The 12,441-nt window shown below is 39.1% G+C and overlaps 4 protein-coding genes and 1 long non-coding RNA gene across 6 annotated transcripts; 2 read left to right on the forward strand and 3 right to left on the reverse strand.

The window, feature by feature from the left end:
- Positions 1-29: 29 nt before the first annotated feature.
- On the reverse strand, positions 30-2,472 carry LOC104783159 (AT-hook motif nuclear-localized protein 9). Its single transcript, XM_010508263.3, has 5 exons — positions 1,427-2,472; positions 1,081-1,148; positions 857-988; positions 608-769; positions 30-521 (listed from the first exon to the last, which is right to left on the reverse strand). The coding sequence occupies exons 1-5, from the start codon at positions 2,070-2,072 to the stop codon at positions 285-287; spliced, it is 1,245 nt and encodes a 414-aa protein (XP_010506565.1). The 5' UTR covers positions 2,073-2,472; the 3' UTR covers positions 30-284.
- Positions 2,082-3,021, forward strand: LOC147946405 (uncharacterized). Its single transcript, XR_015597747.1, has 2 exons — positions 2,082-2,364; positions 2,466-3,021. It is a non-coding gene; the product is annotated as an uncharacterized LOC147946405 (long non-coding RNA).
- Positions 3,022-3,252: 231 nt separating this feature from the next.
- Positions 3,253-4,199, reverse strand: LOC147946406 (uncharacterized). Its single transcript, XM_087512056.1, has 3 exons — positions 4,054-4,199; positions 3,880-3,941; positions 3,253-3,567 (listed from the first exon to the last, which is right to left on the reverse strand). Exons 1-3 carry the CDS (start codon positions 4,109-4,111, stop codon positions 3,448-3,450), a joined length of 240 nt encoding a protein of 79 aa, XP_087368182.1. The 5' UTR covers positions 4,112-4,199; the 3' UTR covers positions 3,253-3,447.
- A 180-nt stretch (positions 4,200-4,379) lies between these two features.
- LOC104783160 (voltage-dependent chloride channel 2, chloroplastic) lies at positions 4,380-6,237 on the forward strand. Of its 2 annotated transcripts, none has more exons than XM_010508264.3 (4): positions 4,380-5,196; positions 5,292-5,459; positions 5,565-5,771; positions 5,871-6,237. In XM_010508264.3, the coding sequence occupies exons 1-4, from the start codon at positions 4,510-4,512 to the stop codon at positions 6,045-6,047; spliced, it is 1,239 nt and encodes a 412-aa protein (XP_010506566.1). In that variant the 5' UTR covers positions 4,380-4,509; the 3' UTR covers positions 6,048-6,237. The 2 variants fall into 2 exon arrangements, 1 of the variants encoding a protein (XP_010506566.1); XR_015597748.1 differs by having other exon boundaries at positions 4,384-5,196; positions 5,292-5,455.
- Positions 6,238-6,652: 415 nt separating this feature from the next.
- LOC104783162 (beta-amylase 7) lies at positions 6,653-10,961 on the reverse strand. Its single transcript, XM_010508266.3, has 11 exons — positions 10,276-10,961; positions 9,473-10,114; positions 9,101-9,376; positions 8,784-8,861; positions 8,502-8,705; positions 8,203-8,397; positions 7,903-8,067; positions 7,541-7,801; positions 7,236-7,454; positions 6,915-7,134; positions 6,653-6,836 (listed from the first exon to the last, which is right to left on the reverse strand). The coding sequence occupies exons 2-11, from the start codon at positions 9,881-9,883 to the stop codon at positions 6,787-6,789; spliced, it is 2,079 nt and encodes a 692-aa protein (XP_010506568.2). The 5' UTR covers positions 9,884-10,114; positions 10,276-10,961; the 3' UTR covers positions 6,653-6,786.
- Between the last annotated feature and the right edge of the window lie 1,480 nt (positions 10,962-12,441).

Below are 12,441 nucleotides of genomic sequence, written 5' to 3' on the forward strand. Positions count from 1 at the left end.
GGATTGAAATCTAAGCTGTAGAATCAAAGTTTCAAGCAAACATAAAGACTGAACATTCTGAAATAAAGAGATATCAAGAAACTCCGCAAATCCTGAGAGTCACAAAGACAATAAAACCAAATAAGCTTAGAGATTTGAGAGGTGTACGCTAATAGAGTCAAATCTTTTTCCCTAACATTTCCACATACTTTTGTTCAGAGGTTAGATTATATTCCTTCTTCTTCTTGTTCTTCCTAGATTCCATGCTTTATATACACAGAGTAGAGTTCTTGCTATCATCATCATCAACCGCGCATTAAATCAATATCAGCATGAGCATGACGCATATCCATTTGCCTTGAACCTGTTGACCATATCAGGTTTTGGCTTGGCTGTGGCTGCTGAGGGACAGGCGAAATCGTGTTATTACTATTGTCCAAAACTTGATGGTCATCAGTCTCTTGAACAACTTCAGAAGCTTCCTCTTCTCGTTTCTTGGTCTTGATCTTTGGAGCTGCCCAGATAAAGCTCCCTACAATAACCTGATAGGCCCAAGAATGTATATTCAATCCCAAGAACTATGACTTGCAACAAAAACCAGAGCTCAAGAAAAAAGTTAAAACCAAACCTGAACAGGACTTGCTGCTATTAAAGGCCCCCCAATAGCACCACCAATCACACGCCCATCAGGGCTAGCAAGCGAAACAGATAAGTTTCCAGTTCGATTACGGAAGCTTCCATCAGTAGCCACTAGATAAGATGTTGATAACGCTAGGATTTCAAACCGGCCCTGGAAAAAATACAAAACAAATGTTTTAAAGAAACAGTAAAACGCACCAATGTATCTATCTATAGTGAAAAATTTCAAGGATGGAACCTCGTATTTAATGGCTCCGGGAGATGCTGATGGTTGAAGAAGTGTTGCAGTAGAAACTGCACCACTTGTAGATAAAACGCAAATCGCTCTTGGACCTTGTTGAGAGAATGATATAACCTTTGATGCTATATCCTGATGCAAAGTTTCAAAAGCTTTTCAGCAAATAGCAAAATATAAAAACATTTCAAGAAAGCTCTTTGATTGTAATAGTGATTAAACATTACTTCTCCTATTGAAACCGCGATAACATGTGGCGTGAAGCTCATACCAGAAGATGAAGGCATCAATTGACCTAACCAATCCAAAAGAACCAAAAAAAAAGAAGTTCATGGAATCAATAATTGAATGTCTAATTCATAGAGTTTAAGCAGAGCATAATACATAGACAGACAACAAATAAGATCCATTTAAGGAAAGTTTTAAGATTTTCCTACACATCAGGAGTAAACAATTAAATATTTTGACTTTGAGAAAACATTAAATAATCCTAGTTCTTGATCTTCTTGAAACAATAAATAATGGAGCTTTTTTTTTTCTCAAGATTACAAGTTCTAGAGATAGTTGGTTTACCAATTGAAGCCGATCTTTGTTTCTTGCCGGAGCCCGGAGGTCGACCACGGCCACGTTTGTTAGAATTGTTCGGAGTAATGGTCGAAACAGAGGAAGAAGACAATGCCAAAGAAACAGAACCGTCTTGTCCGTATTTTCTAGGTCGTCCTCTCTTTCGCTTTATCGGAGTCTCACTCAGAGGCGGAGGAGGAGCAATCATATTAACGCCTATATGATGAGGAAGAGCTCCAGCTGTTGCCGGAGAAGGATCACCATGTAAAGAAGGAGATCCGAACCCAGTGGAGCCTGACCCGAATAAAGAGTTTTGATTAGGTAAGTGACGAAGCCCTTGTTGCTGTTGCTGTGATGATGATCCGTGAAACGTTGGAGGACCAGACCCGGGTAATCCTCTTTGGATATAGTAAGAACCCGACCCGGATAATCCCATTGCATCTCTTCGATCCATTTTTGCATTTACAAGAAAGACTCTTTTTGAAACTTTTTTTAAAGTGAAGTAGAAGATACGGATACAACTTGTGAGAAACCCTAGAGAAAAGATTGTGGCTAGAATTATGAGAGGAGAGAGAGGATAAATGGATAAGAAGAGAAACAGAATCAAAGGTGGAGACTTTATGATGAAGATATAAGCTTGGAGAGAAAGGAACATGCAAAGCTTAATACTAAATACTTTCTCAGGCTTTACTTACTTAAACTACTTCTCTCTTTCATTCTTTCTCACACCATAAGCAAGCAAGCAAACAACAAAACAAGAAAAGCTTTTCTCTTCACTTCTATAAACAATGGTTAAGACTTGTTTTAAGGGCAATCTCTCTCTCTTCTTGAATTTTGCTTTTCTCTTTTCTTGATGACAGAAGGAAACAGAAACAAACAAAAAACCTCTAACAGACCCTTTCTCTCTCTCTCTCTCTCTCTCTCTCTCTCAAGCAAAAGCATTTACTGTGAGGATAACAACAATGGGATCTTTTTGTAATTTTGTTTTTTCTCTTATTTTTCGAGTTGGAAATTCAAAATGCTAATGAATAACTGACTTTGACTGTAGGTCTCTATATAGCAACTAGGCATCTGTTATGGCTCATGACTCATTCTTGATCAGGCGCGTGTATCACACATTCATCAACATGTCACTGTTCATTCTTCAGAACTTAAAACAAATCTAACACAGAGCTTTGATGAACAGACTCTTCGTTTTCAAGCTGATGTTACTTCTCTCATTACTGTTCCTTCCCTATATAGACTTGAACTTGATTGATCATCATCATTGGAAATTGATATGAGACAGAAGAGTCTGTGGGAAAGAGTGGAGTCCACGCGCCGGAGAGTGAGAAAAGATATGGCCTGTCTGGTCAGAGAGACTATAGCCCACTGGCTTCCACTATGAGAGCTAGTTTATTTTCGACGAGAGGCTGATGATAAGAAGAAGAAATCTATAAAAATATCTCCTAAAAGGACCCATTGATGGGATGATATAACCTCTCAAGGCCTTTGAGATCTTCCCTATTAGAATAATAGAATCCAACTTTAGTGTACCATGTAATGTGTGACACTGTTTGTATAAGACTTTTGATTATGACAAACATGACCTTTTCTTTTCTTTCTAGAAACAGTTTCTTTATACGTTTTGTGGAATGTTGTAATAAACCAGAAAAGATATTGGCTTTGACTAATACTATACAATGGTAAATCTTTTGCCCAATATAAACGTACTTGTGTCTTTGTTTTGCTCACCTAAAAAGTTAATTTTTTTCCTCTCTCAGAGCAGTGAGGAGCAATATACATTTGACGGAGTTGGGTCGTGTGATTCAACTCAGTTAAAGGAATGACAAGAATAACAGATTAATAGCTGAATCCACATTGATACGAGCAGGTTCGATAGCAAAATCTTGAACTCGAAAAGAAGAGTGATACATAAGAGTATAACCTATTAAAAGGAAGAAGCTAGCTTCAAACTAAAGAGACAAGACAAAGATGACAATGTAGAACAGAGGGTTACGTACAAGTGAAAAGAAAACTGAGGTTCCTTGTCAATTGTCTAGCTCCATAGCCTGAGCAGCTTTAGCTTTAGCAGCTGGAGTCAGTTTCGTTTTCAATTTCTTCTTGCCAACAGAAAACCCACCTGTCTTCTTCTTCCCACTTCCATCAACCTTGACAACAAAATCAACCAACACACATGTATCATTAACTACTCAAAACAACTTCAGTAAAAGATGGGAATACTCAAGACATAGTCAGATGTTTTTAGTAAGAAGATTCAATATATCATTTTCCCTCTAAAATAAGCTTCTGGTTAACACTATAGACCAGACTGACTCCAAGCAAATTCGATTCTATTAAATCATTTCACCATAGGTAACTCACTAACTAAACAACAGCACCGGTTTGCTACTTAAACTAACACCATGACTATGAACTAAAATATTCAGAATTAAGAGAAAAGAGACAGAAAAGGTTCTTACTTTCATCTTTTTCTTGTTCGCATGAAGCTTCTTGATCTTCTTGTCCTGTAATTCTTTCTCTTCTGCAAATCGAAAAAAAAAAAGTCCTAATTTCGTTGAGAACCGATATATACACAATTACACATACATGCTTATTGAACTGAAATCGTTTTAAGAGATAATAAAGAAACGTACTTTGGAGATTGTACTCGTGCTGCTTCTTCCTCTTGGCTAAATTGTTCTTCTTCGACATTTTTCTCTTCCACCCAAATTTGGAGATTGTACTCGTTCAGATGCGTATCTCTCTATAAACCCTAAATATCAACGGGAGTCACTAAAACGACTTCGGAGCTTATAGGGTATAGAATTTTATGGGCTAAAAAATATAAGACATTGGTCATTAAGGCCCACATTATAGAAGAAAGCCCATTAATATTAAATAAAGCCCAATGAAGTCACAAAACGATGTCGTGTTTGCCGTCGCACAACTGTTCCAACGACCCTGCTCCAAATCTCACACTTGTTTCCTTTACTTTTTGCACTCTCTGCAATTTTTGCATGTGTCTTTGTTTTCTCTTCTTCTTACATCGTCTTCTTCATTGTTGTTTCCACCAAAATCCCTAACCCTAAAACCTCGATTTTCCCGCCAAAATGTATCAGTCGATGAACCTATCCTTTTCTTTTAACTTTAACCACAGATCCTTTCTCAAACCACGATTATGCTCCGGGATCTCCGCCACCAGACCTCCCAAATCCCTCCATTTCAAATTCAATCCTTCCTGCGCCTCCTCCGCACCCAAATCCGACGATTCATCTCTATCCGACAAGCTTATTTCTCTTCTCAAAGCTGTCCCTAACTGGTCAGACGGCATCAAAGAGAGACGGATGCAGCAGAAACGTACTCTCTACAGTCACGAGAATTGGGTCAGACACAGAAGCTCACTACGGCATCTCCGTCACGTATCTTCCAGTACGTCTTCACGCGTTATATTGTCTTTGATTCCACCTGTTTGCTTCTTCACCACCGTCGCCATCTTGATCGCTTCCTATAACTCCGCCGTGGGTTTGGGCTGGTTGCCTGATTACTTCCCCGTCCTTCGAGCTTCTCCTCTTCCGTATCAGTTGACAGCTCCGGCTTTAGCTCTTCTTCTCGTGTTTCGCACTGAGGCTTCTTATTCGAGGTTTGAACAAGGAAGGAAAGCTTGGGCTAAGATCATTAACGGAACCAATGATTTAGCTAGGCTTGTCATTTCTTCTGTTCGTCATGGCTCCGCTGATGAATTGCTCATCAAAGATTCGCTTTTGCGTTACATTGCTGCTTTCCCTGTGGCGCTTAAGGTAGATCTCGTAGTCGTATCTATGTTTTGTGAAAGAGTTAGGTAGGTAGAGGAAGGTGTTGATTTGTGATCGATTGCAATTTTTGTCATGTGCAGTGTCATGTGATTTATGGTTCAGATATTGCTAGTGATCTTCAGAATGTGATAGACGCTGATGATCTGTCTTTGATTCTTCAATCCAAGCATCGTCCTCGTTGTATCATTCAATTCATTTCTCAGAGCCTTCAGCTACTGAATTTGGACAGTTCAAAGATCGATATGTTGGTATCTTTCTTGAATCTTTATAATCATTCTTGACTGTCATCTCTGAACATAGTTCTGGTTAAGTCTCTTCGTGTGCTCTCCTTAGTTAGTTAATCTCTTTCACAGGAATCAAAGATGATGCAATTACAGGAGGGAATTGGTGTGTGTGAACAGCTAATGGGCATCCCGATACCACTTTCCTACACACGACTAACGTCGAGGTTCTTAGTCTTATGGCATCTTACACTCCCTGTTATCCTCTGGGATGATTGCCACTGGAATGTTGTTCCTGCTACTTTCATTAGCGCTGCATCTCTCTTCTGCATTGAAGAAGTACTTTAAGTTCTTTATCCTTTGCAACATCCCAATTATTCAAAGAATCTTGCTTGCCTTGTAACATCACTCTTGACTTTTTACTTGAAATATCTGCAGGTGGGTGTTCTTATAGAGGAGCCATTCTCTATGCTGGCTTTAGACGAGCTATGTGCCATGGTGGCTAGTAATATTGATGAAGCTGTTGAATCCGAGAAGGTAATAAGCAATCGGATCATCAAGAAGAAAAGGTTCCATGAGATTAAGCACTCATCAAATGGTTGGCATAAACCTTGAAGTAATTAATGACAGTATATATGTACTCTGTGTTGTCATATGTGATGGCTAACTTAGATTTGTTTAAGTATTGAATGTAACACGTATAATGTAATATACTTTTGGTAGGGAAACTTCACCGTGTTAATGTGTATCTTTCTCAGTGTAACTTGTGTGTTGTGTGGTATATGGCATATGCAGTTTATGCTTTTACGGCGGTTATGTTTATGCCCGTTGGTTATTTTTGAGGTTGTTATTATTAAAAATTTAAACATAAACGTGAACTTTTGTACTAATTATTTATAGAAGATGATTCCAACAGCTGATTCTCACAGTCAATGTGGGACACTTTTTGTTCTTAAAACATCATAGGAAAGCTAGGAGCGAGACAGCGATACCTGTTCCGAATAAGCTTTGTCGGTGTCAATTGAAACTAAACAAAATAGACCTCAATATCAACTTGTACGCAAGTTGAACGTTTTGCACTTTTTGTTCGATGATACTACTTTTCCCGAACATAATAAACCAAAATAGCCAATATAATTCAACTGTTGAGCTTCCCTCCCTTTCAAGTAGTGATCGATAATCCTCAATTGTGGAAGTAATGAATTAATAACAACTATGGCTACCAAAAGATCTTCTTTTCGTAATGTCTCTTAATTTTTTTAAATGACAAAATTTACAGAATGATGCTAAACTACTAAAATTAACAACATTAACAGTATAAATAATTCCAGCTGATCCAGGGACAAACAAAACTCTAAACCTGTTGATGATGATGATGATGATGATGATTCATTACAGTTTCCCCTGTAACGACCAATAAAAAGATCAGAACTTCAGAGGCTTCAAACAGTGAAGCGTAAACAGAGATTCGGATATAATTACCATGCAATTTCTTGACAAACCGCTCAAACTCGACAATGTTATGTCCTTCCATAAGAGCTGGGATCAGTCTACTATAGGCAAATGATGACAACTGCCTTCTATCTGGATCGTTCGGAAACTTTACGCTTTCTAACATTTTGTTATACCCAACTCTATCATGGCAAGGAAGCGAGTTCTCTCGAGCAATTGGTGTATCGCTGTCCCAAGCAGCATTTAGCACCTGCAAAAAATCAAAGTTCAGATTGAGGTTTTGGTGATAACTGACTGATAAGCACAGGCTTAAGAGATCGATATACGATTCCAAGTATGTTTTTTGTTTACCTGCCAAGCTACTGCCTCAGGCTCTCCTAATGCTCCTGAGAAATCATCTGGACGGTTAAGAACTTGCACTTCTCCGGATACAAAACTCAGAGTGGCACCATGCTTCTTAAGTGTAGATGCAATTGCAGCATAACCATCTCGGTTGCTCGGGTTGTAGAACCCAGCGGTTAGCTCAGCAGCATGGCTTGCTGTTCTGTACCACCAGTGGACGTCTGGGAGCTGTTTAAGTCAAATTGTGATAAAACTATGAAAACGAAGTCCAAATTTTCAGGGTTTTCAAATGGCTTAGAACTTTAATCAATCACCTTTGCTGCAATGCAGCTACTGTTGAAAACTAGTTTAGCGAGGGAGAGGATTTGGTCAGCATGGTCTATCAAAACCTGTGAGTACCATTTGAGAAAGAATCTTCCATATAGGCCATCGTAGTCACCTCCATCACAGAAGAAACCAGTTCCCTGCGGCTGGGAATTGTAGGAGCCAGTGTTATCTGGGCCTCGAGCCCAAAAAAGGTGCCCCCTTGAATCTGCTGCCTTTCTCAGGCTCTTCAAAAGATACTTGTCATAACACTGTATTGGTGCAACGGAATGATCATTATGTGGAAGCCAAAGTTAGCTAGCTGGTGAAACTTGGCTATCTCAAGAGTTAGGACTGTTGAGAAGAAATATACCTGAAACTCTCCAACACCTGGATATCGCCACCCGTGTTTTATGGGACAAGAAGGATACCGTAACTCTCCACAGGGGCCTAGTCCAATTTCAACCATAGATATTACACCATCCTCTACAAACTCTGCAAGTTCTATCCGAAAACTTCTCATGTAATCAAAGTACACCTAAAATATATCCACCAAAACCATAAACTGTTTCATGAGTTGGTTATTTCATATATTTGTGATAAACAAGAAGCAAATATTTATGGTTTCTAGGGAGATATATAGATGATAGCTACCAATCATGAGTATGTATACCTCAAGTGCAGTTCTGCCTCTTAGAATACGTTCCTTGTCAATACCCCAAGAAAGGCATTCTGGGTTTCGTCTTCCCTCTCTATCAGTGAAATATATGTCAGGATTGGTTCGCCCTATCTCTGCCACCCAGTGAGGAAGTGGGATGCAAACATCATCACCAACATTGCCTCCACATTCATGAAAGGACATTAGAACCTAGCAAGAAAGAAAGAAATTGGACACATATGAAACAAATCATTCTAACCACAACCTCATTATGAAAACTGTATCTTAACTAATCATGCACGCAAAAGGCAGACCTGTATCTTAAGATTAAGATCGCGGACCATCTGAAAAAGCTGCCTATAACCATTCCAATTATACTCCTGAGGGGAATGACCCTCAACTATTCCCCACCAACAATCCACTTTAACCCCATCTACATGGATTGACTTCAAAATTCTCAAGTGCTTTAGCAGTCCTTCTCGATCAGCCAATTCACACTTCATATTGATAACCCCAAGCTGTTGACATAGAAAAGTAGTTAGTAAGGAGAAATTTCAGGATAAGTATGGGTAAGTGCTAAGATTAAAGTTGCTTACTGGTAACATCACATAAACCGGAACATAAGGAGTGCCAGAGAAATCTTGCTCGGTCAGATTTGGAGGAATCTCTAGAATCTACCAAATACGAAATGTAGAAGAGAGTCATCAGATTTGAACTCAGAGACGCAAATGGACGTAATCAACCATGCAGTGACAATCTGATAGGTTCTTATGGGTTATTCAGTTTTTGAACAAAGTTTTCTATAAGTTGAGGAAAAAACTCTCAACTTTATTAAATTCAAATAAGCGATGTAAATGCAAAGGACTGAACTGTTACAAAATTTACTTTCTATGTACTAATGCAGTGTTGCTACCTGTTTAGAGTTGATAACATCGACTGAACAACCAACAAGTCCATCAGCCTTATTTACACTGCTAACCAGTTCAGGAGATTGAGTTGGGGGTATATCATATGGAGATGGACCGGGTGCGAAAACACCTTTCATACGGCAAGAGCTGAGTTCCACTGGACTTCTATGCCCAACAGATGATACCACTCTAAGAGCAGGAGGTGAGGTTTGCTGTGATGCAATGTAAGAAGCTGATGAACCTGCAGCAACCGCCGAAGAACCACCAGGAGGCTTTGTCCCCTAAAAGGTTTAAGCAGAGGAAGCAGATTAAGAAGACGCATTTGCTGGAAATGGATACAACAGAATACATAGCAGAGGAACAGGGTAAGTAAGTACCTGAGATTTGGATGGAAAGGTAGTTCCATCAGGAAGAACAACCCATCCAGCTTCCCTTGCCAAAGCCGCGATGACATCGTTAATATCTGCTCTAACTCTGAGATTATAATTCCCATGCCTACGCAACCCGCCTAGTATCCTTGCAGTTATTGCCCTTCTATGACGCTCTCTCAATTTAGTTCGCTCCTTCTCTTCAAGCGGTCTACTTCTGCGACTTCCTCCTCCCCCAGGAGTACCCACTTGATCTTGCATTGACTGCTGAAACATGAACTCTTCATTACTACTCCCTGAAGCTGCGCGTGTTGTTCCCCTATTCCGGTGGTCATCATCTTCTTCTTTGACATCCATATCCATATCTTCATCATCATCCTCTTCACTAGTTCCAAGCAGTTTATGCATATCCGTTGCCATAACTCCTCTTATATAATCCAACCACCCAAACCTCTGTTTAGTTTAAGAACGTGTAATGAAATGTTCCATCTTTGCTTGTCTGGTTTCAACAACACTCCACGTGTAAAACCTTCTGGACAATGCAGCCAAATATTCTATGAGTTGTGGGAGAGTCTCAGTATCATTTGATCTTCAATCTCTCTCAATGTGCATATAAGTTCTCAGTCTAACTTCCAAAATTCATCAAAGATCCTACAAGACAAAAGTTTCATAAAACAGCATTTTCAACTAGAAACAGACAATAACATAGGAAAACTTTGTGACCAACCAAACCAAACCAAAACAGAGTTAGTTAGTGTGTCTTCAAAGCACAGTTGCAGATTTAAGTAACCCTAATCTATATATCAATCTACCTCTCGGTGAGTAAGTTTCTAGCGCAATTCTCGATAATGGTGAGAATTCTCGTTGAGCAATACTAAAAATAGCCCTAGCAATGGAGATTCCGATCAAAAAATCCTCGCCTGTCGCCGTCGGCGAAACCAATAGAGAGAGAGGGGAGAAAGGCGGTGGATCGCCGGTCCGGCGGGTGAAAAGGGCGGATCTGGCCGTGAGATGGAGAAGGCGCGTGAAGGAGCGTGCAGCGTGAATTGGAAGACGAGCTTTTTCACGCGTGTGTAGCGCTCGAGCGTGTCTGGGAGAAAGAGGAGTGTGTGAAGGCAATGCTTGGCACGAACTAGGCGTGTGTGTTTGTGTTTTCGTTTGTGCGTAAACAATGGAAGAGAAGAGACGGGCTCATTAAACGTGTGAATGGGGAAGCACGTGCCACCTCCCACCATCACGAGATTTCGATGGCTCTCTGCGGCACACAAGGCTGGGAGATCACGTGACATGCCTGACCCAGTCACAGTTCGCATGCTGTGATGTCTTCTTAATATGGTTGTTTCTAAACTGCGTGCGGTTTTGCTCTGTTAGGCGTGGACTGCATCCCGGTTTTGTTGAGTTTGAGTCTTTATTGACCGTCGCTTCATGAACCCTCTCTATCGTCTCGAGGGTATGTGTTGAACTTCAACTAAAAAGTTGACCTAAAAACATACAATACAAAACTGAAAATACAAATGTCGTCACTATAAGATGTTGAAAAATATGGGGTGAACATTTTTTGTTCACCCCTCTTCTCTCAGCCAATCAGAATTTTTTATTTAATATTTCATTTAAAAAATAAATCAAAATTGAATTAAAAAGCAAAATAAATTAAGGAAACAAATTATATATACTTTTAGTTAAGGAAAATTAAATATTGGTTTGGTTTAGTTTTTTAAAATTAGAACAAAATTATATGTCGGTTTGGGTTTACAAATGAAGTGGTTAGAGTTTAGATTTTACAATTAAAACAAAATTATATGTCGGTTTGGGTTTACAAATGAGGTGGTTAAGGTTTAGATTTTACAATTAGAACGAAATTAGATGTCGATTTGGGTTCACAAATGAGATGATTGGGGTTTAGATTTTACAAGTAGAACGAAATTATATGTCGGTTTGGATTCACTAGCTCTGGGAGTTCGGTTATTTTGGTCGGTTCGGTTCGGTTATATCGGTTTTCGTTTTTTTTATTTTTTGAAATGTTGCCGAACTAAACCGAAAATCAAATCGGTTCGGTTCGGTTCGGTTTCCGGTTATCTCGGTTTTTAACATTAATAACCGAATTTTTAATGGGCTAAAAATAACAGATCCAATAATATCTATTTTAATCAAATGGGCCAACAAACTAAACAATTTAATTGGCATGCCCAAAATGTCAAACTTAATAACTAAACAACTAAATTAAACCTAATCTAAACGACTAAACCTAACAAAAGAGAAAAAAAAATATGCTGAAGCGGCGGCTCGCCGTCCCTTGAGCTCGATTTGCCCATCTGAGGAGAGAACAACTTCCTCTACGGTCACGCTAGCCATGACATCACCAACAACTTCCTCTTCGTTCTCCTATGGACGAAGAAGTAAAGTAATTAAATAAGAACAAAAAGAAGAAGAAGAAGAGAAGAGACAAGAGTAATCGAAGAACAAGAAGAAAAAGGAGAAAGATCAAGTCCAGAAGAGTAATAGAAGAAGAAGAAGAAGTTAAAGAATCGGCTAGGTGGAAGAAAATAACAAAAATTAGGGTTTTCTGTATTATTTCGGTTAACCGTTCGGTTATGTCAAACCGAACCGAAATAACCGAGAACCGATTTTAATTTTATAAACTGCCGATCGGTTCAGCCCTAAAAACCGAATCCAAACCGAACACCTAAAATTTCGGTTCGGCTCGGTTCGGTTACTTCGGTTCGGTTTTTTGTCCCAGGGCTAGGGTTCACAAATAAGATCTTAGGGTTTAGATTTTACAATTAGAACGAAATTATATGTCGGTTTGGGTTCACAAATGAGATGTTTAGGGTTTAAATTTTACAAGTAGAACGAAATTATATGTTGATTTGGGTTCACAAATGAGATGTTAGAGTTTAGATTTTACAATTACAACGAAATTATATATCGGTTTGGGTTCACAAATGAGATGGTTAGGGTTTAGATTTTACAAGTAGAAC

Source organism: Camelina sativa, chromosome 4 (genome assembly GCF_030686135.1).
Source record: "Camelina sativa cultivar CO46 ecotype springtype chromosome 4, ASM3068613v1".
In the NCBI taxonomy this organism is placed as follows: Eukaryota; Viridiplantae; Streptophyta; class Magnoliopsida; order Brassicales; family Brassicaceae; genus Camelina; species Camelina sativa.